At 40.3% G+C, this 24,806-nt stretch overlaps 1 protein-coding gene across 1 annotated transcript; it reads right to left on the bottom strand.

Moving 5' to 3' along the window:
• Positions 1–2,339: 2,339 nt before the first annotated feature.
• SLC30A5 (solute carrier family 30 (zinc transporter), member 5) lies at positions 2,340–24,729 on the bottom strand (the record flags this gene model as incomplete). The annotated part of the gene is made up of 15 exons (XM_008936493.1): positions 2,340–2,792; positions 3,428–3,556; positions 5,801–6,027; positions 7,442–7,649; positions 9,138–9,267; positions 9,892–10,049; positions 10,923–11,131; positions 11,591–11,879; positions 12,475–12,645; positions 14,314–14,390; positions 17,015–17,102; positions 18,881–18,968; positions 20,776–20,861; positions 22,123–22,189; positions 24,607–24,729. Coding segments are annotated over 15 exons (2,221 nt in total), but the record flags the coding sequence as incomplete, so codon positions are not given.
• Between the last annotated feature and the right edge of the window lie 77 nt (positions 24,730–24,806).

The following is a 24,806-nucleotide window of genomic DNA, read 5'->3' on the forward strand; positions in this document are numbered from 1 at the left end:
CGACGTGTTTCTGTTAACGCACTTCCCTGCTTACATCCCGACTGTTATTTTTTAACCAGAAAAGTCGAGAGGCTTAAAACATTATTGAAAAACACATTTATTTTTCCCTCGTTGTATACACATGCCTTGTTCGCTGCTGCTGGTTTTAAATCTGTTTCATCTTCGAAGGTCTTTTGCTGCTACTGCCTGCCTACAAACCAAGGGACTAGGCTAAAATCTTCCCCCCCGTTAGTGTTTATTAAAATCATCAGCTGGCCTATACCTGTAGTTTGAAAACCTGCCCTTACAGCACAGTTCTAATAGATCTTGGAGGGGGGGAAAGGGCAAGGAGGGGAGCCCTTCCACCGTTTTGTGGAGGATTATTGCCTGACATCAGCTCTCATCAAATGAATTTAAGATGGAAATTGATTGCTGTTGTCCTCCTGTCAAGGGTAGCTAGGAGAAACAGTGAGTACTTGTTGGATAACACACAAAAAGCTCCAAAACACAAAAAGCTGCCAAACACATGTTTAGAAGTGGGTTCGCACTTCCCTGTCAAGTATCCAGGTTTAAGCTGAAATTCCCTGCTAGGGTCATCTAACGTGCCTCCAGTCACCTTCCTTTTGGATCCTGTTGGTAGCAGCTGCAGTAGGATATCAGCTCAAGAGGAGGCTGCAGCAAGCATGAAGGCTTCTCAGTTACATTTAGCAAACAATTTGAAAATAATCAATCACCCCCCTTTTCACCTGTCTATCACAATGGGGACTGGGCGTGATTTGCATGGTGAAATGCAGCCTCTGTTTGAGAATGGTTTGCAAAACCAAAATCACCCTGCTTAAGGACCAAGTGTGATTGCTGTGCTTGAATTGGCTTGAGCCTTCTGGGGTTGGCAATGTGAGAAAAACCCAACTGAAGGCATGCATCAGAAGAAAACAGGATCAAGCTTTTGAGGGCTCTGCTGGTTTTTGCGGTGCTACCCTGAGAAATAAGGGACTGCGATTCACGCAGTTATCACTCTGTGTGTAAAAATAAATGAAGCTTTGGGAGGGTTTCTGGTCAGTTTTTTCAAGGCAGTCCTGTCCTGCTGATAGCGTTTTATCACAGCGCTGGGAGAACAGAACGGAAACCAGTTACAAATAGAACTTTGCAGTTTGTATAAACAGTTGGGTCCCAAGAGAACCAGAATTGCTCACTGACATTTGAAACTGCACTGCTGGTGTATCTGATCCGATCATTTAATTTCTACATCACTTCATCCTCAAATCCCACTAACATCAAGTCCAGTCCTATTTATGACACTTGGGTCCCGATTTTAAATCCCAGAACAAGAAAACAGTATGACAAAGTCAGACTGCTGTGATACATGGAATGATGAAAGAGGCTTTCATTCTTGCTAACAACTGAATCGATGTGCTGAATTCCAAGGAAAATATTTAAGGGCTTCAGACAAAAAGGGAGCACAGGAAGACTGTGAACAGATGTAAAGATAAGTACCTCTGAAGATGTATTATTAGCCTGTTGACAGGTTTTCACTGAAGACAGAGGTTTTCTTCACAGTGTTAGGACCCTGACATGCATAGTTCTTTCTTAAACACTCTCTTTCCAGTCAAAAAGTCTCAATTTTCAGTTTGCTTCAGCAAATTACTGTCACAGTTCAGCACTGTGAACCCAGTCTGCTTCCTTGGGTAATACAGAAAAGTACAGCTGGCTACAGTACACCTGCACCTGTGTTATGATATTAAAAAAAAACCAGTCAAATAAGAGACAGAGTAAAGCATCTTGAAGAGGTGAAGCTTAGCTGAATGGTAGGATGCTCACTGATTAGTTAATTTAAGCTTCAAACTATTGAATTTACAGTTACTATACTAGAAGTATAAAACCCATTTATTTTACAGAGTGGCTGTTTTTATTCTGAGTCTTCCCAGGAAACAGAAAAGTGAGTACAATCTTCCCAGTGTCCCCGTTCCACCCCCTTCCCTGCAAATTTCTCACTGTTAACCAGTAGATTGCTCTCCTTAAAAAAATAATTTTATATAAATTTAAAATGGTAACATAAATTTGCTCTGATGCATTAAAATTAAGTTGACTAATAAGATTTGCATGCTAAGACATGATATAAAAACAGTCTAAATTTATGATCTAACAAAGTATATGGAAAACATGACTTTATGTTGGTTTTTACTCCCCATAACAAACACGTAAAGTTTTTTCACTCAGTCTTCAAGCTATATTTGAAAGAAAGAAAATTGTTTTTCAGTTGATAGTTTGCAGTCCAACAGAAACTATCTCCATTTCCCACTGCTAACACAAAATTATAATCATGATGTTCCACACTTAAGAGAAAGTATGGAATATATCCATGTTCATACACAAGCTGCAAGACTTCTGTTTAATAAACACCAAGTACAGGATTTAAGATTTCCATTATTTTCACATATACAGCAAATATTCAAGTCCATCTTACTTCCTTTATAAAAGCATCTTGATTAAATTTTAATAAAGACGGTATGCTTAAAAAAATTTGAATATATAGTACAGTTGTTTCTGCGCAGGTATGTGCAAGATGTCCTGACAAAAATATGAATATAGACTCCTGCAGCTTCACCATTTACACCACATCCTTTGGTGAACACAACTTTGTATCACATTATGTAAGTACCATCTTTGTAGTATTTCAGGGATTCTAGTTGCTGAGTCATTGCAAGGACATCCTGAAATCCCGTACTGAGTCCAGACATATGTTGAAAATAAGCTTCTTTCTCCACTTGGACAGTCAGGTTGTTCACACCAGCATCTTTCAGAATAGTTGTAACCTGAGCAGAACAGGATTGTTAACATCAGTATTACAGTTTATAAGCACCTCACAGTAACTTGCAGAGTTCTGGCTCTGAAGTGCTGTAGATTTAAAAAATATCATAATAGAGAATTCAATTTTCTGGAAAGCTAAGACTAGCTCCAGAGGGTATGGCTTTGCAGCATCTGCAATAACAGGTCCTGCATAAGGAAGTAAGTGTCTTTTTAAGGAAAAGAAACACCCAAGGCAGGCAGATATTAGAAGCCAGTTCTAAACCCATGATTAGCATCTAGATATCCCTACTGTTTACTGCTGGCTTTGCAGCATGAAATCCACCTCCTCCTCCTTTTCTCACAGCAGATGTAGTGCTGTTTTCAACAGTGAGAATCCTGCCTGCTTTGCTTTTTTTTTTTTTTTTTTTTTTTTATTTGTTTTAGCAAACATCTCTTTATGCAACTACTTCCAACCTAAAAGGCATGGGAAAGCACATCATTAGAGACCAGCTCTGAGACACGAACTACGAAAATCACCACTAACAACATAGCTAACTACAAAAATAACCACAAACAGAAGCTTCAAATCCTCAGTCTGTGGCTGAAAAAGTGCTCCAGAGAAGAAATTCAGATATTAAGCTCTAAAAACCCTGCGCCTTACCTGCTGTACAATTCTCTGTTCCATCACGTCTGACACCACTTGCACATGTATTGTGCCTGCCACAATACTTGCAGAGTGACACCAAAAATGAGGATCTCTGTAGGATATGACTCCCTCTATCTTTTGAACCTGTAAAGAAATTACACTAGCAACAATTAATTTAGGAAAACATTTTAGACTTGTGTATGTGGATATTGGTAGCAAATGTTTCACAGGGAGGTAAAGCTGTACAACAAAGCAGCTTCCCCACTAAGCTTTATTCAGATATGTGTCGTATTGAAAGGTCACTTTCCTACTTTCGTCAAAGAGTGGAAGCTAGAAGTAAAACTCAGGTAAAAACCCAGCAGAGTGCAATGCTAAATATGATGTAGAGGAAAAAAAAAAAACCAAGCAACTATTTAGCATACAGATCACAAGAACATCAGTGGACAGATCAAACAGAAAGCTTGCTGGGCATTTCTAGGGCATCTGTCACCTCACTATCCAGGACAAACAGCCATTTAGTTATAGCTGGACTTAATTCAGGGACATAGTATCTTCCTATACTTTTATGATTTTTAGAAACTGATCTTTGCTCTGGGTCTGTCTGGGATGGATTTAACCTTCTTCACAATAACAGCCTGTTGTACAAAGTTTGGGATCTGTGCTTAGAACTGTTGTGATAACACACTGATGTTTTGGCTATTGTTGAACAGCACCTGGGCTCTGTCAAGGCCTTTTGGTTTTCCCATGCTGCCCCTGCTCCAGCAAGTTGGTGGGGGGTGGGAAAGAAATGGTTAGAGGAGATAGCCGGGGTAGCTGACCCAGGTTGGCCAGAGGGATATTGCACAACATGCTTATTGCCCTGCTCAGCAATAAAAACTAGGGTAGAGGAAGAAGGTTTTTTTTTTGGCTTCCAAGGTGGCTGTTGCTTGGAGACTGTCTGGGTATGGGTCTGCTTGTGGAGGTGGAGCACTGCCCCCCCTGCCCCTCCTTCACCTGTTCAACTGCTTTTCTATTGCTCCTAGATTTGCCTTGCTTTTGCTCTTCCCGTTCTCCTCCCAGTCCCAGTGGCAGTGGTAAGGGGGGAGCAACCAAATGGCTGTGTGGATGTCTGGCTTCTGGTTCGGGTCAACCTACAGCAAGCACATAGTTTCACCGTGATATATTTTAAAATATATTTACCCTATTACTTTTTAATTAATTGCTTTTTGATTGCTTTCAAAAATACTTTATTTTTTCTTAGTTTCCCAGAATTGCTGTCTTCCCTCATCAGATGTGAAACTCCACTCTGCACCTCACTTTCTTTTCAGTACACAGGTTTCTCCCAGCCAACTGACATTATTTTCTTTCTCATACATACAAGTACACATCTGCCCCTCCAATAGTGAACAGGACACCCATCAAGACAGTCTCCCTTGCTGCCTCTAGCTCATGGCATCCTCAAAGAACATTTAAGTAGTTCTTACAGAGAGGAATTCTTCACACTGGGGTCTGCACCACAGTTCTGGGCAGGAACTTCAAATGAGCCAACAGTGAAGACTAAGCACAGGCTCAAAGTAGGTACTGTACTGCAGCAGACAGGGAGAGATGGATTAAAATGGAGAAGCAATAAGAAAAAAACAGCTTTACTTCTGCCGTCTTACCTACTGTGACCCAGCACACCCTTCATGATACAAATAAATAAGAAAACCTTCCATTACAGGCACAAGATACAATCCTGTAGCCTGAACTGTACACACCAAGTTTAAAAAGGCTGCAGGCTTTTGGGAATTCCTGTATTACTTTCTTAAGTACTAAGTACCCACACTGCTACCATACTTGTCTGAGATAGTGACTACCCATAAAAACAGAAAAGAGTGGAAATCTTTTAGCTGCAAAACAACTTTACATGGCAGAACTCCTAATCCTGTTGCATCTCTGCAAAGGAGATTTAGAACAGCTGGAGATATAAAGCTGTGTAAGACAAAAGAAGCTGTCAGACTGAACTCCTTGTGTTTAATCACGTCCTGGTTTGGGGCAGAAGAGAACTAATTCTGTTCAGTTATTTTATTTTTCAGCTAAAGCTCTTCTAACTAACTGCACTTTCTGAAGTTGGTGGCATATTTTCACAGACTCTGTCTGTCTCTAGCAGTGATAACGTTCCATTTTTACAGTTCCTATCAGGGGTTGGTGTGCACACCAAGGTCACTGCTAACACTTCTGTACCACATGGAGGAGGGCAGAAAGTAAAGGCTGCACCTGCAGGGAGGAGCAGACAGGAAAGTGGAATATTCCATCCCATATCCCTCATTTTCAGCATAAAGCTGACCTTAAGCCATGACAAATAATTATCAAAACCAGTTATAGCTTTGTCTGTTTGTATATGAAAACATTTAGAATTGTCATTCTGACCTTTTCTAAAGCAACGTGTAGATCCTTCTCCTGTTCTGGAGGTATCCTCAATAAAAGCACTTGACAGGCATCTTTCAATAGTGGGATAACACTGAGAAAAATCAACGTAGCAATAAAAAGAGAGCAGAGCGGATCAGCTATGAGCCATCCAAATTGCTGAATAAATATCGTGGATACGATAACACCAACACTGCCAAGAGTATCTGCTAACACATGCAGAAACACACCTGAAAACAAAGTAAATTGAATGATTACTTTGAACAGTCCTGTTTAAAATGTACATGTATGTTCAATAGTGGAAACACAGTCAGGTGTGTTAAACATAGTAAACACCCTTCAGTATAAACAGAGGCAACCATCTGCCTAACCTAGTGCAAAATTAAACAAAACATTTAGCTTTTCTAATGTTTAGTTACAAATCAAATGCATAACATTTTTTTTTTTTTTTTACTCTACAGTGATCTAGGCAGGCATTCACAGATAAAACCATGTGTGAATAGTCTTTAAATTTTTAGTGGGATTTGTACAATACAGCATAATCGTTTAACTCCATATAGAGGGATTCATTGATCCTTGACAGATACAAAGATCAGTGTAAATGCACTGGCTAACATGGACAGACATTAAATGTATTGTTCAGGTTTTGTATGCCACTCTGCTCCAATTTTATAACAAGATTACCCGTCTGCTACTGATAGGAATTTTGTACTTTATACTGCTTTCACGGTGGTTCAGTGTACACTCAGTGGGCACAGACAGGTGATCTCTAACCATTTTTGCGATAGTTAAGCGTCAGGATTTGAAAGAATATTGAAATAGCTAAGAGTATGGGCAGACTTCACAAAAATGCCAGACAACAGAACAGCCAGCTGAATTAGGACATAAAATAACCAATGAAATATGAGACTATTTGCTAAAATGCTTATCCTCTGAGAAGCTTACACAAAAAAACCTCATTTGTTCATAGATTTTTTTTTTTTATAAGCCAGGCTGTTGGTAACTAGCAACTTTCTAACTACCAGGGAAAAAAATTCCAAGAAGTAGCTATACTGAAATTTTACCATATATTGGCCTTCTAGGTTATCTTCTGCTTTTATATTTGAAGAAGACAGTTTAATCTTTACCACCTTATCTTCTAAATCACAAAGAGAGGCATACTCTAGATTGCTGGCCTGCATTTGTTCTTCTGCTTCTTATCCCCTCCCCTAGCGTTTTTACAACTAGCTGTCAAACAGTACCTTGAGTCTGCATGGTAGTATTTCCTAATAGATAGAGAACATATACTTTTGTTTCCAGATGGAACTTAGAAACAAGGACTTTATGCTTGTTCAGTAAGGTTTATAATGGCTGCTCATTCATGTTAGTGAAGGCTGTGGATTAATGCTTTTTATTGGCCCTTAGGTATTACTCACATGAAAGAGAACCTTGCCAAGAAACATTTCAATATTTATTTCTTTAAGTTAAACTCATTAATGAAGAAACAGTTTGAGAAATTCATGTATACCACATTAGATGGCTGTCAGATCCCTCCTGGAGAGAGATTTTAAGAATGATGCATATAGTACGTGGTCTGACTCGGAGTATCTTCAAGGTCTGCTGGACATCACATACATAATTTACAAGTCATCAGTCTGTACTTGCCCCTCATGTTGGTATTCATGCCTCCTCCGGAAGACCCATGAGAATGCCCATGGCCGTAGCCGTGTTCGCTGTGGGAATGCCCGTGCCCGTGGTGAGCGTGGCTGTGATCGTGTGAGTGGCAGCCTCCCCGAGAAGCCCCATGGGAGTGTGCGTGGCTGAAGGCACAGATACCAACAAGGTTGACGATCAGCCCTCCAACAGAGACTGGCTGCGAGAGGGAGAAAAGTCTTTAACCTCACTACATTTTCCAAGATGTTCAAGTTTGTTTCCTAGAACATGGGAATCAGAAACACTGCACCTAATTAAGGAACGCTGTGGAAGCATTAACATTGACAGAAGGACTATTCTAATATGGATTCCTTATCATATTCCTTTCAATATACAAGCTGGTTTCAAAGAATTTTCTTTCCCCCTCAAAAAGGCCCTATTTCCCTTGACATGCCCCAAAACCCCACCCAGTAAGCACCATCAAAATGCAAAACCTAGTATCCACCAATCAGGACAAGATAGTAAATTTGGTTTTGAGAAAGGGTGATTGATTTTATTTACTTTCAAAGAGATAAAGTTGGTTTGAATGCAAGCTTTGCTTTGCTTTCATTTGCAAAAAAACAATAAAATTGTGTATTGTATCTAGGACACACACACTCATCTAAAATTTTATGAACTGAAGACTGCAACTATTGCTTTATTGGTTAAGTTGTGCTTTTTATTTGCTTGCCTGTTTTCCTACTGTTATTTTGAAAAACTAGCAAAGTGTTAACAGTAACTCCAGCTAATAAAGGAGTTAAGCAAGTGCTGCGTGGGGTTTATCAGACCTCTCTTTGGCTATGCAGACCATGCACGTGTAGAGGAGGTAACCCCTGCCACCCCCAAGAAACAAAATCAGTAGTGAAAATGGAGAAAATACTGAAGATTAAAACAGGGAAAAAAAAAATCAGGCCTTGATTGCAGCACTGCACGTCTGTAATGGTGCCTACATAGAAATATTTCTCTTTGTTACTGAAGAGAACAGGAGAGCACGGGCTCTCCTGTTCTCTCTGCATGCGTGTAGAGAGAAGACAAGTGAAGCTGGAAAAAAATGGAATTGCAGAATTACATAATAAACGATTTAGTTTGAAAAAAAGAACTATTGCATTTAAAAGAAAGGGATGAAAGCTTGAATATGTAAGTGAGGAGCCCTCAAAGAGGCTGTGGAAGGTAGAGAGATGGAGGTGTAGGTAAGATTAGCCATGTACAGCTGCATGAGTCTTTATGCTATAGTTAACACACTCAGTGTAACGTTACAAATTCTGACTGATTTTTGAGGTTTCTCAGAGCCTAATACAAAATGTTTTCTGTAATAATTGACACTGGTTTACATAATAACAGAAACAAATTTAGTCTTGAAAAGACTACTTCCTTAGTATCTTTTACTGTAGAAAGACCACCACCTAAAAAGACTAGAACTGCAACAACTTGGAAAAAAAAAATCAATGTAACTGTTTTAATTAAATCATACTCATGCCTATATACTTTTATATTTTAAAACTAGATGTAGCATGGATTTTAAAATTAGAATATGTTAAACAAGGCACAGTTTATATCTTTTGACTATGCAAATTTAGTTTCCTGAATTTTTTTTTTTTTTTCTCAATGAAGACAAACATAAATGAACCATTAACTGCCAAAAACACTAAAAGAGAATGACAAAACTTACAGTTAGCATATTTGTGTCTATGTCCGGAGGATCCACCAGTCTGGCCACTGATTCCATGAAGACAAAGAAAGCAATTACCATCAGAAAGAGGCCATTAATAAATCCAGAGAGAATTTCTACCCGTCCATATCTGAAAGAAATATATATGTACTTTTGAGAGTGAAGACTAGGTACTCAGAATAAGTTTCAAAGTTATAATAAATAAAGTTCTAATACATTTAATAGAGCATTAAGATTGCTTTGATTTTATTCCTTAATGCCACAAAATCATGCCTTAATTTCTGGGTTAGTTTCCTACCTAGAGGTAGCTAGTTTGCAACTGTCCAAACACTAACATTATAAAGCTATAATAATTTAAATATTTTTTAATATATACTGCAGATTCAGGACTTCAAACTGCTAAATTGCTATGCAATGTAACCATACAAATTCTGATTATGTCAGAAGAATTTAAATCTTCACATAAACACTGACTTTCAATATATATTTTTGACATACATACCTACATACATACATACAGTGAGGCAATTTCTAAATAATATTCAGCAATATAGTTTGATATGTAGATATAGATGAAAATTATATTTTGGACACATTTTTTAGGAGGGGACCACCAATGGAACAGAAAAGACATAGCAAAAACCCCTCAGAAGCACACACCATTAAAACATCCCAAACAGATCTTTATAGCAAGGCATTTTGAGAGCAAGTAGAATGATTTTCAGATAGTCCTTAAAGACCCTAATATACATACCCATAGGAAAATATGCGAGTTGCTTTCCATCTTGTCATCAGAGCTGCAAAAAGCCCCATCACTAATGCAGAACAATCAAAAAGCATGTGAAATCCATCAGAAATAAGGCCAAGGCTATTGGTCCATACACCATAAAAAAGCTCCACAAAAGTGAAAGCCTAAAATGAAAGAGTCTGAATTTTTCATCAAATATTAACTTGTAACTTGATGTCTTGGGAGCTAGCAGGAAACTACTTTCATAGGATGCTTGATAGTTTTCAGAGGTACTGTTCGAAGTATTTCTAGATCATTTTCTTTCTCCTCCAGTGAAATAAAAGGGATACATTCCAAGTTCATGAAGACACATTTTTGAACCTACTTTCCTGAATGTGTTAGACCTAAGAAAACAATCCTCTAAAGGAGTAAATTTAAGTTTTCATTTAGAATTTTAAACTAAGGTTGTGCATACAAAACTTTAAGCATTTTGTCATTAAACAATGCAACAACCCTGATGCGATCTATTATAAGTGTAAAAGCAATGCTGTCTATACATCTGTTCTGTAAAAACTTCCCCCCCCCCCCCACCTAGGCGGCTGTTTATATATCAGGAATTAGTTCTGAGAAGGGTACAGAGACAAACATTTTTACATTTTCCCTGTGCAATTTACCATTAACTCATCTACTCCAAAATGACACTAACCAATCTCACTATTTTGTTGTCCCCATCCTTGAAGGCCTTGCTAGTTTCAGCTTAGCTGCTGTAATGTTAAGATACCTCAACCTTACAGGTACCATCATGCAAGTATTTACTTACTGGTGTTAACTGTTGCAGATGCAACCAGCACCACACTGTGACGACAAATCAAACTGCTACTTACTATAAGATTAGCACAAAAATCTCCCATTCTAACATTCCACCTAATGAAACTACTTTTCTAAGGGTCACATTAAAACCAGGCAATCATGGGAACCTTTTAAAGAACAACTCTTCCTACCCTTACTGTTTATATACTACTGGTTCCTGGGTTTCAGAAAAAAAACCATGCACTTACCAGATTCAGGCACAAGAAATAGAAGATCTGCCTAGAATCATACTCCTCAAGGATTTGTTTCAGTGACTCCTTAATAAAGCGAGGCAAGGACTGAGAGCTCTGCTGCAATGCATCACCCATGAAGTTATAGAGAGGAGTGCCTTCAGGGGAATAGCCAATAAGGGTACCCTTCTGCCCTTTCCTGGAGGGGGAGGACAGGATATTGGCAGCTGCAAGGAAAGTATTCAAGTTTTTGTTGTGTTTTTTAAGCTTCACAGCTATTTTATAACGTGTTTTATCATCAGTCAAATTAAATTGCATTTAATTTGCAGGCAGCACGGTGATTGTCAGCTTCATCTTTAAGTTTATCGTTAGATTTCATTGCTATGTAAGATTAGACCATAGAATCATAGAACGCCTGGGCTGGAAGGGACCTCCAAAGGTCATACAGTCCAACCCCCCCGCCATAAGTGGGGACATGTCTAACTAGATCCTAACTTCTACAAGAGAACAGATTTATTACATCCTTACTTTTGTAGAAGACAATAGGAGCACAAAGCTCCAGGCCCTTCTTATTCAAAAGAATCCAGAAAAGCCCAACCAAAAGAATCCTACACATGTCCATCTTCTGACTGGCTTCCCCATCACACAGATAATAGATTTACTGAAAGATAAATAAGCATACGTACATAAAATGAAGAAGACAGCACTCACTACCACCCCTCCAGAGAGAACGTGCTCTGTGCTTTCATGATGTGGTGGCTTGTTCATAGCTCGAAGCTGATCTGTTATTGGATGTGTCCAAAAGTTGCCGAAAAGCAGTGCACTAATGAAAATAAGAAAGGATCCATATCGAGCGCACGTGGAAGCTTCCATCTTGACAGAGCATATGGACTCCACGTAGAAATCCAGGATCACAACAAAAAAGATGACAGTTACAAAAGGCATGATGAGAGCAGACCAAGACTCTACTTTACTCTGCAAGAAAAAACAGGTTTTAAGCACGGCTGTTCACCGTTGGGTGTAACTATATCCACAGCATTAAATTTAGTTCACTTCCGTCAAACATGACATCAGCAACCTATTCAAACACAAATACTTCTACACTTTCAATTTATCATATAAAGCCAACACTCCAGCTACAGAAGGACACATACAGCTAATATGCACTACAGCACCTTATTTCAAATACTTTCACACGCCTAAAATCAATGTCATTTGCAATAGTCTTCTCCCCCTAAGCATGCAGGCATAATGAGTGTGTCTTTAAATTACAATAACCTACTCCTCAGGAATAAAAAGCCCTGTATTTATATAGTCATTAATACTTGTGCAACATTAGTATATGAATCTAGGATATCATAGCTGAACAAGAAAGATGAAACTTATTGCACAAAAGAGGAAATTAAGGTATCTGTGCATCAAAATAGAGAAGAAAAAATTCACACAGAGCTTACTCCAAAAAATTAAGATGGCACCTTTGGCAATTTTAAAGATATTCTGAAGAAAAGTTTAAACTGTACTTCACAAACAGAAGCATTACAAAGAATTATTTTTGTACTTGATATCTTACCTCTGTTGTCAGAGAGAGGACAATGACCCATGGGCACAACAGAAATACAGAAACAAGATGAGACAGAGCTTGAAGACGCTTGGCTCCACCTACATCTACAGATAGTTTTCGGGAAGCCATGTGAAAACCAACCTTACAGCACAATGCCAGTACCAGAAGCAGTACTCCTCCCTGGAAACACAGAGAGATACTGTTAGCATTTCTTAAGAGTCAAATACTCACTCCCAACTAAGTGACATTTAAATGCAAAAAAAGATTAATATACTTTCCTTAATTTACCAACAAAAGCCACACAGGATATTTCCTGAAATTGTTACTGTAGTTAACAACAGCAATGCTGCATACAGGGTAATACTTTTCACTCTATTCACAACAGCCTAGTAAGACTTGAGGATTTAAAACTCTCAATACTGCTAACTGGCATACAAAAGCAGTGCATAACTAGCAAACAGGGTATGAGCGAAAAGAAAAATCACACAAAACTTGGTTTCCCATCCTCTGTTATTAAGAAGTTCTGAAAGCATAAGTACACCACAAAGTGTCCTGCCACCTTGGCCTTTAAGCCTTTCATTCACTCATGAGACCTTACCATTCACTTACTCTTAATCACACCTATGCTGGCTTTGCAGGGACAGAACCGCAGGCCAGCCATGGTCTGCAGGCCATCAGCAGTTTGGATTCAGCCAGGGCAGCTGACCTGAGCTGGCTCACACGGGCATCCCACACCACCAACCATCATGCTCAGTATAAAGAGAGAAGTCTGCTAGCAGAGGTGAGGGGATCTTGCTTGGGCTCCTTCTGATCCCGCCTCTTCCTTCTTATTCCCATCTCTGGACTGGCTCACTTACCATTCTGCTCCTGAGGATGCTCCCCCAGTTATGGTCACTGCTGATAGATTCACTAGACTGAGCATAACATCATACATTCTCTATTTGCATTGATATTAATGTTTCAATAACCCTGTTCTCATTTCAACCCATGGGTCTCCTCTCCTCTTCCTGATCCCCCTTCTCTGCTGGGGAGGGGTTATTGGGCAATACACCAACTGCTGTAGTTTAGCCCTGGGTACAGGCTAAACATTGACATAACACCATACCATTTTTCTTCACAGGAATACTTTCTTTCAGAATTGTTCTATAAATGAACAACAAGATACGCACACGGCATCTCACCTACTTTAGATCACACTTGCTTTGTGCATAGTTAACCAGTCTAACATTTAGTTTATTTTTATACTAATATTTCGTCAGCTGCCCCCTTATATATTCTTTTTTCCTGTTTTGATCCTCAATGGAGCCACTTTAGCAACACGACTGAACTGACAGAACAATCAGCCAGTCAGGTCAATCCCATGCCTTAAGATTTTGATGCTCATGGATACTCATGCAATCAATTATAATGGCACTATACTACTGAAAAGTATCAGAATTTGTCTTCAGACCCAAGTATCTCATGAAAAGGTAAGACTGGGGGACAGATAAATAAGCAGCAGCAAAAGACAAATGCCAAAAGTGGGCAAAAAGCAGCCTGTATGCAATGCATTATGAACATCCAGAACACTGACGACAAAATACTTAATGATAATTTTAATGAGACTTTTTAGGTTGTGCATTACAGGAAAGTCCTAATCAGCTATACAGGTTGAACACTGTATGATCTGGCTTGCTGTGGCTGAAGCTGCTCAATCAGGATGTAAAAATTACAGCAGGAGTTCAATCCCCATATGAGGTGGGCATGTTGAACTTTTTGGATTTCATTTAGGCTTGGACTGTGTCGGAGCTGGAGAAATTCTTACCCAGAAAACTTAAATATTAACCTAGTAAAATACGAGTTATTTACCTTGTGATCTGCAACACCCAGGAAAGCAATGATTGTATACAGAACATGTGTAAGAGCACTGTCATGATGCCCCTCAGCTAAATAAAAAAGAAGTTAAGGAAGCGTCATTTGATGATTTTTAAATTATTTTTTTTTTAAACCAAAGATGAAGTAGAAGTACTAGAAGACCACAGAACAGAGAAGTAAACAAACTGAGCTTTACTGTTTGTCAGATCCTTAAAATTTAGGAAAGATGAAAATATTTCCACAGACAAAAGAGTATTTTAACCATGAGAACACAGCCACTGTTGAATACTACACAGCAGTTGCAACACATGATTTATGTTAATTTTGGCAACCAGACTTAAAAAAAATACCCTCAACAACATTAAAAATTAGATTGATTTTCACTAAAAGCACTAAAACATTGATGGGTCTAAAATACGATCTGTATCTTTCCATCTTCTAAATATTTAAAATTCAGAAAACAAAGCGTAATTGACAAGCACAATGCAGCAAATACTAAACTAATGATAGCTCTTGGAAAAACTAGTAAAGGGCACTTTAACAATGAATTTCCTCACTGAAAAATCATTGGATTAATACTATTCCTGAATATACCACATGCATCTGTAATTCTGTGTTTTCATCCTTCTTTGAGAATGTTGACGTTCATCTTGTTGTTTTTACTGCCAATCCTTAGATGTACCACTTCTTGCCAGTACAATTCACTATGGTGAGATGCCTTGTTGAAAACTTCCAGTTCACTCAGTAGCTTTGAAACAGGTTAGCCAGCATCCATCTGCAGCTTCAAGTCCATTTTTGTTGGAGCTACTGCAAGCCACTTCACATTGCTTTTCAGCCTAGCAGTTCAACTGAGATTACATTTGCAAAAGCATGAAACAATCTTTAAGTCCCTCACTGCAATATTTGAAAAGTCCTGGCAGTCAGGTGAAGTCCCTGGTGACTGGAAAAAAGGAAATATTTTACCCATTTTTAAAAAGGGTAGAAAACAGGACCCTGGGAACTATCGACCTGTCAGCTTCACCTCTGTGCCTGGGAAGATCATGGAACAGATCTTCACAGAAGCCATGCTAAGGCACAGGGAGGACAGGGAGGTGATTGCAGCCAGCCAGCATGGCTTCACCATGGGCAAGTCTTGTCAGAGCAACCTAGTGGCCTTCTATGATAGACAGACTACTTCAGTGGACAAAGAAACAGCTATGATCTGGACTTCTGTATGACCTTTGACATGGTCCCCCACAGCATCCTCCTCCCTAAATTTGAGAGAGATGGATTTGATGGATGAACTATCTGGTGGATGGCTGCATCCAGAGATTAGTGGTCAACAGCTCAATGTCCAGATGGAGACTGGTGAAAAATGGTGTCTCTCTGGGGTTCATATTGGGACTAGTACTGTATTTTCATCAGTGACACTGCTGGATTTAGTGCACCCTCAATACGTTTGCAGAGGATACCAAACTGAGTGGTGCAGTTCACATGCCTGAGGGATGACATGCCATCCAGAGGGATCTGGACAAATTTGAGAAGTGGGCCCATGTGAAGCTCATGAGGTTCAACAAGGCCAAATGCACAGGTTGGCACCTGGGTCAGGGCAGTCCTTGGTATCAGTACAGGCTGAGGGATGGAGCGACTGAGAGCAGCCCTGCACAGAAGGGGTACTGGTGGATGAAAAGGTGGACACAAGCCAGCAACGTGTGCTTGCAGACCAGAAAGCCAGCTGTATCCTGGGCTCTATCAAAAGAAGCGTGACCAGCCGGTTGAGGGAGGTGATTCTGCCCCTCTAATCCACTCTTGTGAGACCCCACCTGGAGCACTGTGTCCAGCTCTAGAGTCCTCAGTACAAGAAAGACATGAACCTCTTGGAGCAGGTCCAGAGGAGGGCCATAAAAATGATCAGAGGGCTGGAACACCTCACCTGCAAAGGAAGACTGAGATAGTTGGGGTTGTTCAGCCTGGAGAAAGCTCTGCTGAGACCTTATTGTGGCCCTTCAGTACTTAAAGGGGGCCTATAAGAAAGATGGGGACAGGGTATCTGCTAAGTGCTATAGTGATAAGACGAGGGGTTTTAAACTAAAAAAGGCTGTATCCGACTAGATAGAAGGAAGAGATTTTTTTACAGTGAGGGTGGCTGCCCAGAATGCTGGTAGAAGCCCCACCCCTGGAAACACTGCAGGTCAGGTCTGACAGGGCTCTGAACAATGTGATGTGGTTGAAGGTGTCCCTGCTCACTGCAAGAAAGGTGGCCTAAATGACCTTTAAAGGTCCCTTCCAACCCAAACCATTCTATGATTCCATGAATCCTCCAGATACACAGAAAAGACTGCCAGCCAGGCTGTCAACCATTTACTGCATACACTTAGGCTACAGCCATTAGGTATAGAATTTCTAAAAAAACCAGGAGAACTGATCAAAAAAACACCTAGCAATCCTGAGTGGTCTGATATGTGCAAATTGGCAGGGAGCCTCTAACGACAACTTACAATCTATAGCTGTATTCCAAGTTACCAAAGTAAACAATGCCATTCATTTGGCTTTAAATACCAGTATTTACATGTTAAAGTAATATTTTATGCTTTAAGATTCTCAAAAGGCAAGATTTCTAAGAATACAAGTGTATTCTTTCCTGTGCACTGAATTTGTATTCTCTCTGCTCCAGCAGTCACAGGCACTTGCTCTTACATGTAGCAAGAAAGGATACGATGTTCTGCTATTTTAGCCATGAGGTCATCGTTATCAAAAAGCAGTAAGCAGATCACAGCAATGATGAAAAAAGCAGCACCCCTTGTCTGTAAAAGAAAAAAAAAAAGTAAAAAAACACAAATGTTTTTATAATGTGCTGTAATGGACCAATATAAAAAAAAAATACAGGAAGTCAGTCCCCTTCCGCCCTGCCCCTTGATCAATGCAAGTATCTTTTAGCTCAGTAAGAAAAACATGAGGAACAAAAAAACCCACAAACTTTTTTTTTTTTTTTTTTAAAGTGACCTTGATGATGTAATTTTGTTACTTTTTCTGGTTTTCAGATTCACCAGTTAGCTTGGGGCAAATTACCATGGTAACAAGCCAGAAGCCTGTCTTATGAACTTCAAGTGTGACTGCCTCCTTCTTTGTGGTGTGATTTTGTCTGCTAGAATGCATGGCTACTTAGCCCTGATGATTTCATATTCTGTAGCATCAGGGAGCTATAAAAAAGACCCACTGGACAAACTGCAGAATTTTGTCTTGGGAGAGGTAAAAGCTAGAGCACTATGCAAAGGCTCTGAGAAAGCAGAGCTCTGCAGTGCTTCTGTGGGGAAGGGACAGCGGCTGCTATGAGATCCCAGAGCTTCCACCACCCTGACTTAAGACAGTGCAGTTTTGGTATTCATCATCTTGGCAACACACTGAGCTTTACAGCTAAAAAATACTATTACAATTCATCTTCTGAAGCCAAATACAGCTATCACATACTTGTTTTGGAAAGTCAGCTGGCTTCTCTTTGCCACAGTTTACTTCATAAAGCTGAAACACTTGGAGGACAGGTTTATTGCTCCCTTGTTTCTGCTGTCTCAGATACAAGGCTTAACTGCCAAGCACAGCCCACTAAGATACGTATTGACAAAAAGTCTTTGAAGCCCTATACCTATGCTTTGGGTAGTTGGTTGGGAAAAAAAAAAAAAAAGTGTCTTCCAGATGAAGAACTTCATGCTTGGTGGCCTAAGCAACTCACATGGACGGTGGAAGGCTTAGAGTGTGCTAGTCACCCTAAGGCCAGCCTAAAAGTGATTAAGGGACTCCAGCAGCAGTTATGAAACAGAGATTTCAAAACTTCCAGCCCAAGGTTGCACCAAAGCCAGACTTTCTCTTACACAGCAAGTACTCTAGCCTTGGGTTAATGACAAGATGAGCTGTCTTCCTCCAACTATCATTCTTTTTGAGTCAAAGTGGTCAAGACTGCTAGGTTCTGGGATAAGGTCATTCCTTTAGGGCTGATGAGGCAGTTAGACAGCATCTTGCAAAACTGTCTGTAACTTGACTCAAGACAAAGGAAGGCTCAAGTACAGAGCGCTGATAAAGTGCAAGGCTGGACCCAAGTATTCAGCACATATAGGCTCATGCAGACATTCAAGTATTTGAGATTTTTTTGGGCAGAAAAAACCCAAGCATATGAAAAGCTACAGACACTGCAGAGGCTCGGCAAGGAACTGGAGACTGCATCACTGGACTTCAGTGCCTAAAGGCCAGGAACACTACATGCACAGGTGCCCTTTTGTCACTTGGAACCAAGAATCCCATTACAAAAGATGCTGAAGGGCAAAAATCATTCTCAAGGTTCTTTTCTGCCTACAGACAGAAAAACTTCTAGCTATCTGCCATGGATCTGCAACAGCTCCACCCACTGTTTCTGTCTAAATACTGCACTTATTAGTTCAAGCAGTGTACCTTATTATTTCACCACTAATTAAGCTAAAAAAAGCAGTTGACATGAACATAGGTCTGAAACACTGTTTGTTCCAGGTAAAGAAGTACTTGAATTTATAGCACACAGTATCTTTCACATTTGATAAAACAAATGTTTAAATACCTTTGCTGGTCCTCCACCTGAGCTTGTGAACAAGACACTAAGGAGTGATAGAACAACGACATCACTGTGCTCAAACAGCAACAATGTCCTATAAGAAAAGAGAAATAAATACTTCTGTTCACTTACAAGGAATTTAACACCTCTGTTCACTTACGAGTTAACCTCACAAGCTATTTCAGCTAAAATTCAATAGCACAGCCATCAAAGATTTATCCTGTGATTTCAAGAGCAAATTTAAACAATTCTAAAAGACAAATGCAAATCTATTTGCCTTCAACATTAATAGATCTAGCTGAGGACAGCTAGACATAACATAAAATCTGTTCCTAACTCAAGGAACAGATTAAAATTACTCATCTCTAGATTACTTTAAATTGTACTCACTTCTTGTAATACGATATACTAACTTGCTTAAGATCAAATTATTATTCTTACTACAATACCTTCTCTAAACCAAAGGTTCTGACTCCTGGAAAAAAGAGGTTCTCTTCTGTTGAATTACATCCTGTTTATTGAAGTGTTGATGGTCTAGTAGTTTGGGCCAACCTCATAACCTCTTACTTGTAGAAAATCAGAAGATCTAACCTGCACACTATCTCCTCACAGTACCTCCTTCAGTTAGTAGAGGCTAACTAACAAGTTATATTGAGAGCTTTCCAGAGCAGAATATGCAAGTAATCATCAGTGTTGAGTTTATCAAATGCTTCTGCCATTCTCCACATATCAATACAACCTGCTAGGCCCAAGTATGAGGCCACAGCTTGAGTGCTGTGTTCGATTTTGGGCAGCACAGTATATGACAGATAGGGAGATGCTGGAGCAGGTCCAGAGAAGACCAGTGAGGCTGGTGAGTGGACTGGGGAACATGTCTGATAAGGAGCAGCAGAGGGAACTGGGATTGTTTAGTCTGGAAAAGAAAAGGCTGAGGGGAGACCTGATTGCTCTCTGCAACTCTGTGAATGGAGACAGCAGTGAGGTGGGTGTTGGTCCCTTCTCCCAAGTAACCAGTGAGAGGACGAGAGGAAATGGACTCAAGTTATGCCAGGGAAGGTTTTGACTGGATATTAGGAAGAACTCCTTTACTGAAAGTGGTGAGGCATTGGAAGAGGCTGCCCAGGGAGGTGGTGGTGTCACCATCCCTGAAGATGTTAAAAAAACATGTAGAAGTGATACTTTGGGACATGGTTTAGTGGTCATGGGAGTATTGGGTAGACAGCTGGACAAGTTGATCTTAGAGGTCTTTTCCAACCTTAATGATTCTATGATTCTATGTTACTGGTTAAATTTGGGAACGTTGCCAGCACCCAGAAAACCTCTACAGTGATAAGAAATGCTATTATTCTCAAGTATGCCTTCTCTTGTGCAGAGGATAAAACTTCAGCTTCATGAAATGTATCATTTAAGGCTTTACTTTCCTCTCGCTATAAAGATGCTTTCTGATAGATCAATCTTCATTTTCGGAAGTTACACCAGTACTGTCACAGAAATACAAGCCACTATCACTACGTGTCAGGTCATGGTCTTCCAACAGTTAAGTGAACAATTTGGGTTCCACTAGGGGCATTAGGGAAACAATGAAAACCAGAATCTGTACAACAGTGAGTTCTCTTGTGGCATCACTCACATCAACACTATGAAGAATTTCACTGGCATCCTGTCAAAGAATGAGTGAAGAAAATTACAAGTTCTACAGAAAACCATTATGTGCCTTTCTTCAAGTACAACACAGTTCACAGGAAAAAGCATAAAGATTCATGTAAAATTTAAAAAAAAATAAACCAAGAGGCTGACACCATGGGCTAATGGACACAAAACCACAAAGGAGCAACATAGGGGAAGATCACAAACATCAGTTTAAACAGGTAAAACAATCTTTAAAGTAAATATGTATTTACCTCAGTGGTCCACAAAGAGTAAGGCCAAAAAACCACAAAAGTGAAATGATACATCCCACAACAGCATGCTTAAAAATTTTGATCCACTACAAAAGAAAGGTATTTCATTATCATTTTCTCCACAGTTTTCAAAATAAACATCCCGTAATTAGCATTCTTTTAGCACAATAACAGTAAAAAGAGGGGAAAGCTTATGCTCTGCAAGTTCTGCTAGAATATTACTATCCTCTTAATTCAGGCAGGCAGTGAAGACTCGTTTGGATATATCATGAATGAGAATGACTTATTTATTCTCTACCACATTACTAGTTTCTATAGCCTGAGATCTCTTGAACAAATAAAGCCAGAAAAAAAGCTGAAAAGAATTCAAGTCCATTTACTTGTCAAAGATACTGTTTATTTTGTAGTCTACTCTATATATCTGATGAACATACAAAGAGCTAGATAAAGCATTCCATATAAACAGACTAAGACTTGAAGTCTATGAGAATTTATGCATGGGTTAAATTCTTTCTTCAGGAAGCAGGCTATAATTCAGCTATTCTATACATTATTAACAGTAAATGCAAGTTTTTGAAGAAAATTAATTAATTTTGGAAATTAGTAAACAAGACAAAGTGACTATGACAGAGATCACATCTTCAAAATCCAGAATGAAAAAATTTTTAACAACAAACCCATAAATGGACAGATTTTTCTGGACACAAATCAGAGATGCAGTTTATTCCTGTTCACACATTAAGATTCTGCCATATGTGTCTCATCATGAAAGCAGCTGACATGTGGAACGCTTTGAAGGCTGTCCTTCAGATTCTCTCTACTTAGCACATATGACATTGTGCATGAACAAATTTTTCCACACAAAATTACATAAAATCAAGATGAATATGGAGTAGGTGAAGAAAACTTACTTCTTACAAACTAGTATGTTCCAACCTGGCACTACTGTGACACCTCAAGATTCTGGAAACTCAACACAGGTGCACAGACTAGCCCCTCAAAAGCACTCATTTGGCACAGAGGACATGACTGGAGCACTTCAACACTCTGGCAGTCCAGAAACTGCCTTCAAAACTAAGCTCCTTCTGAAAATCCATTCCTCAAAACATACGCTTGTATGAAGCCAAGGACCAATCTTTTTAGGATACACTCAAGAGGAGCTGATAGAAACTAAGACCGTTGACTATTTTCTACAGCACAGTAGACACAATGTGAGTTACACACTTCTGGGTACTGCAACCACATTTTCCAAGTGGCGTAACATCTGTTCTGCTTTCATTTTTGCAAGAGCCACGTTGGCAAGAATATCTACAAAGATGTGAATCATTGTTACATATGTCAACTCACCTGACGCTTGGTTACTGCTTTTCCAGAAGAAAATGGTTTTTGAAACAAAACCATAAAAAATGCAGACCTGTTAAAAGAAAGTTTTTCTTTATTAGTGTATTAGCAGTCAGCTTTCAGTTCAAACCAGCTCTAAATAACTGTACCTCTCATATAAGGCTCAGCTGACAAAATTACTCCCTCTACTTTTTTTATTAGAAGGCCACACTGATGATTCATGGACTTTATCTTCCCCACTGCATGACATGTACCAGATACAAAGTGCTGGGGTTAAACCCCCACCCCTGAATGAGACTTGGCATATGGCTTATGTCTATAACCAGGCAATGAAGACCCTCCTGATTGGTTTTCACCCTGGCTCTGGACAGCCTTGGGTGGGAAATGATTAGGAAATCACCACCAGGTGCCCCTACCTTCCACATTAATTTGGAGGTGGGGCAAGAAGCCACCTCTATAAGAACTGACTCTACTTGCATTGGGTTTCGGTGGCCTGCCCACAAAGTGCATGTGCTGTTCTGGCTATTGGAAGGGCTCCCTGACTCTTCACAGCAAGTGGAGATCCCAGGATGGCTGGGCAAGACAATGAGTCTCTCTCCTGGCAGTTACTATATGATCGGGGTTGGACTGATCACCTGGGTCCTTCCATCTACATGGCATGGTTCCAAAGTCAGCTCTCTTCCTTCTGCTCACCCTATGCTGTGAGTGAATGTATTGACTTATTCCTCCCTCCAGTGGTGGGGCACCTTGGATGACTGGTGCATGACTTAAGAGTGAAGGGAGGACTCTGGCTGCTGGTCTGCCTGGTGATGACAGTATCCTTCTTAGCTGGGCAAGTGGTCAGCAGAAGATAACAGTACAAAGGTGATCAACAAGCAAACTTCAGTTCTCATAAGTTTCAAATGCAAGCTGTTCAGAGAATGGCTAATAAGATATCTACATGCGATTTACAGAAGTCAGTAACTGATCTCAAAAGTTTTGAGAATAAATAGCACTGGTTTTCTATTAGCAGGATATGTACACCCAAAGGTTTATTCATATATGGAATGCCAAACGTAGAGTCCTGATAGAAATGGTAAGAAACAGTACATAACTTCCTCAATGGGGCTCAAGAGTAAGTGATGGGGAAAAACACTACAGTGCTTGGTGACATGGAAGTTAGAAGCCCAGATATGTAAGCCAATTTGAAATAAAGGGAAAAATAAGGTTCCACATGTTCCAACTCTGCCAAGTTTATTATAGGACTGCTCTTCCCCATCAGATCAGGTAAAAATGAAGCAGGATTGTCTCTGCAAAGGCCGTATCCCTGTATTTGCTCTGTTTCTACATGTTCTCAAGCAGGAGAAAAAAGCAGCTGAAGCACACAAGAACTACGGAAATAAAAATTACAAGGAGGAAATCTTGCCTTCTACACCTTTAAGAAAACCTGGACATGCTTGAGTTTCCTGTGATCAGCACTGTCACAGTACTATCAGTTTCCAAGTAGCAAACCCACTGAAATTTCTCAAGGGCAGAGGGCCTTGCAGAGAGATCTGTAAAGTCTAGAGAGCTGGGCAATCACCAACAGTATGAAATTTAACAAGATGAAGTGCCATATTCTTTACCTGGGATGGGGTTATCCTGGTTATATATACACAAACTGGGAGACAAGATGCTGGAGAGCATCCTTGCAGAAAGAGATCTGAGGGTTCAACAGTGTGCCCTGGCAGTCAAAAGGGACAACCGTGTCCTAGGGAGTATCAAGCACAGCATATGCAGCTGGTAAAGGGAAATGACTGTCCCACTCTACACTGCACTGGTGCAGCCCCACCTCAAGTACTACGTACAGTGCTAGGTACCTCCATATAGGAATGTCAAAATGTTAGGGGTGTGTCCAGAGGAGGGCAACCAAGACGGTGAAGGACCTTGAGAGCAAGACTTAGAATGAGTGGCTGAGGTCGCCTAGTTTGCTTAGTCTTGGAGAAGAGAAAGCTGAAGGGTGACCTCACCACAGGCTACAGCTGCCTCAAGGGAAGCAGCAGAGGGGGAGATGCCGATCCTCTCTCTCTGGTGACCAGCGATAGGACATGAGGAGATGGAATGAAGGTGCATCAGGGGAACTTCAGGTTAGGTATTAAAAAAAGGTTCTTGACTAAGAGTGTGATCAGTCCCTAGCACAGACTCCCCAGCTAAGTGTTCACAGCACCAAGCCTGACTAAGTTCAAGGAGTGTCTGGATGATGGCTTAATTTTCGTTAGTCCTGTAAGAAGCAGTGAGTTGGACTCGATAACCCTTTTCAGTCCTTCTAACTTGAGGTATTCTATGACTCTGCACTGACAGTGAGCAGACTTATGAAGGATAAACACTGCTGTGAACAGAGCATTCCCTGGACCTACTGCTATGCCTTCTCCTCCTGGTTCATCTGGAGTCCCACAAGGCAGGGCACAGGCTGGACTCTGGCACAGCATGCCGAAAAAGTGGTGGACAAGGCTCCAGCCCCCGCACACTCACCCCAGCTGCACTATGAAGATGAACTGCACGAGGTGGACCGCCTTCAGCAGATCGTAGGATTCAAAGAGCCCCACGGCTTTGAGGAACTTGGTGAGGCACAGCAGCACGACGTACCGAGTCAGCCTGCAGAAGGGCAGAGGAGAGCTGGCACCCGCGACCGCGCACACACCGACGGACCGGGCCCGGGCCTGGCCCCGGCC

This window comes from Merops nubicus, unplaced genomic scaffold, assembly GCF_000691845.1.
Source record: "Merops nubicus isolate BGI_N331 unplaced genomic scaffold, ASM69184v1 scaffold8013, whole genome shotgun sequence".
In the NCBI taxonomy this organism is placed as follows: Eukaryota; Metazoa; Chordata; class Aves; order Coraciiformes; family Meropidae; genus Merops; species Merops nubicus.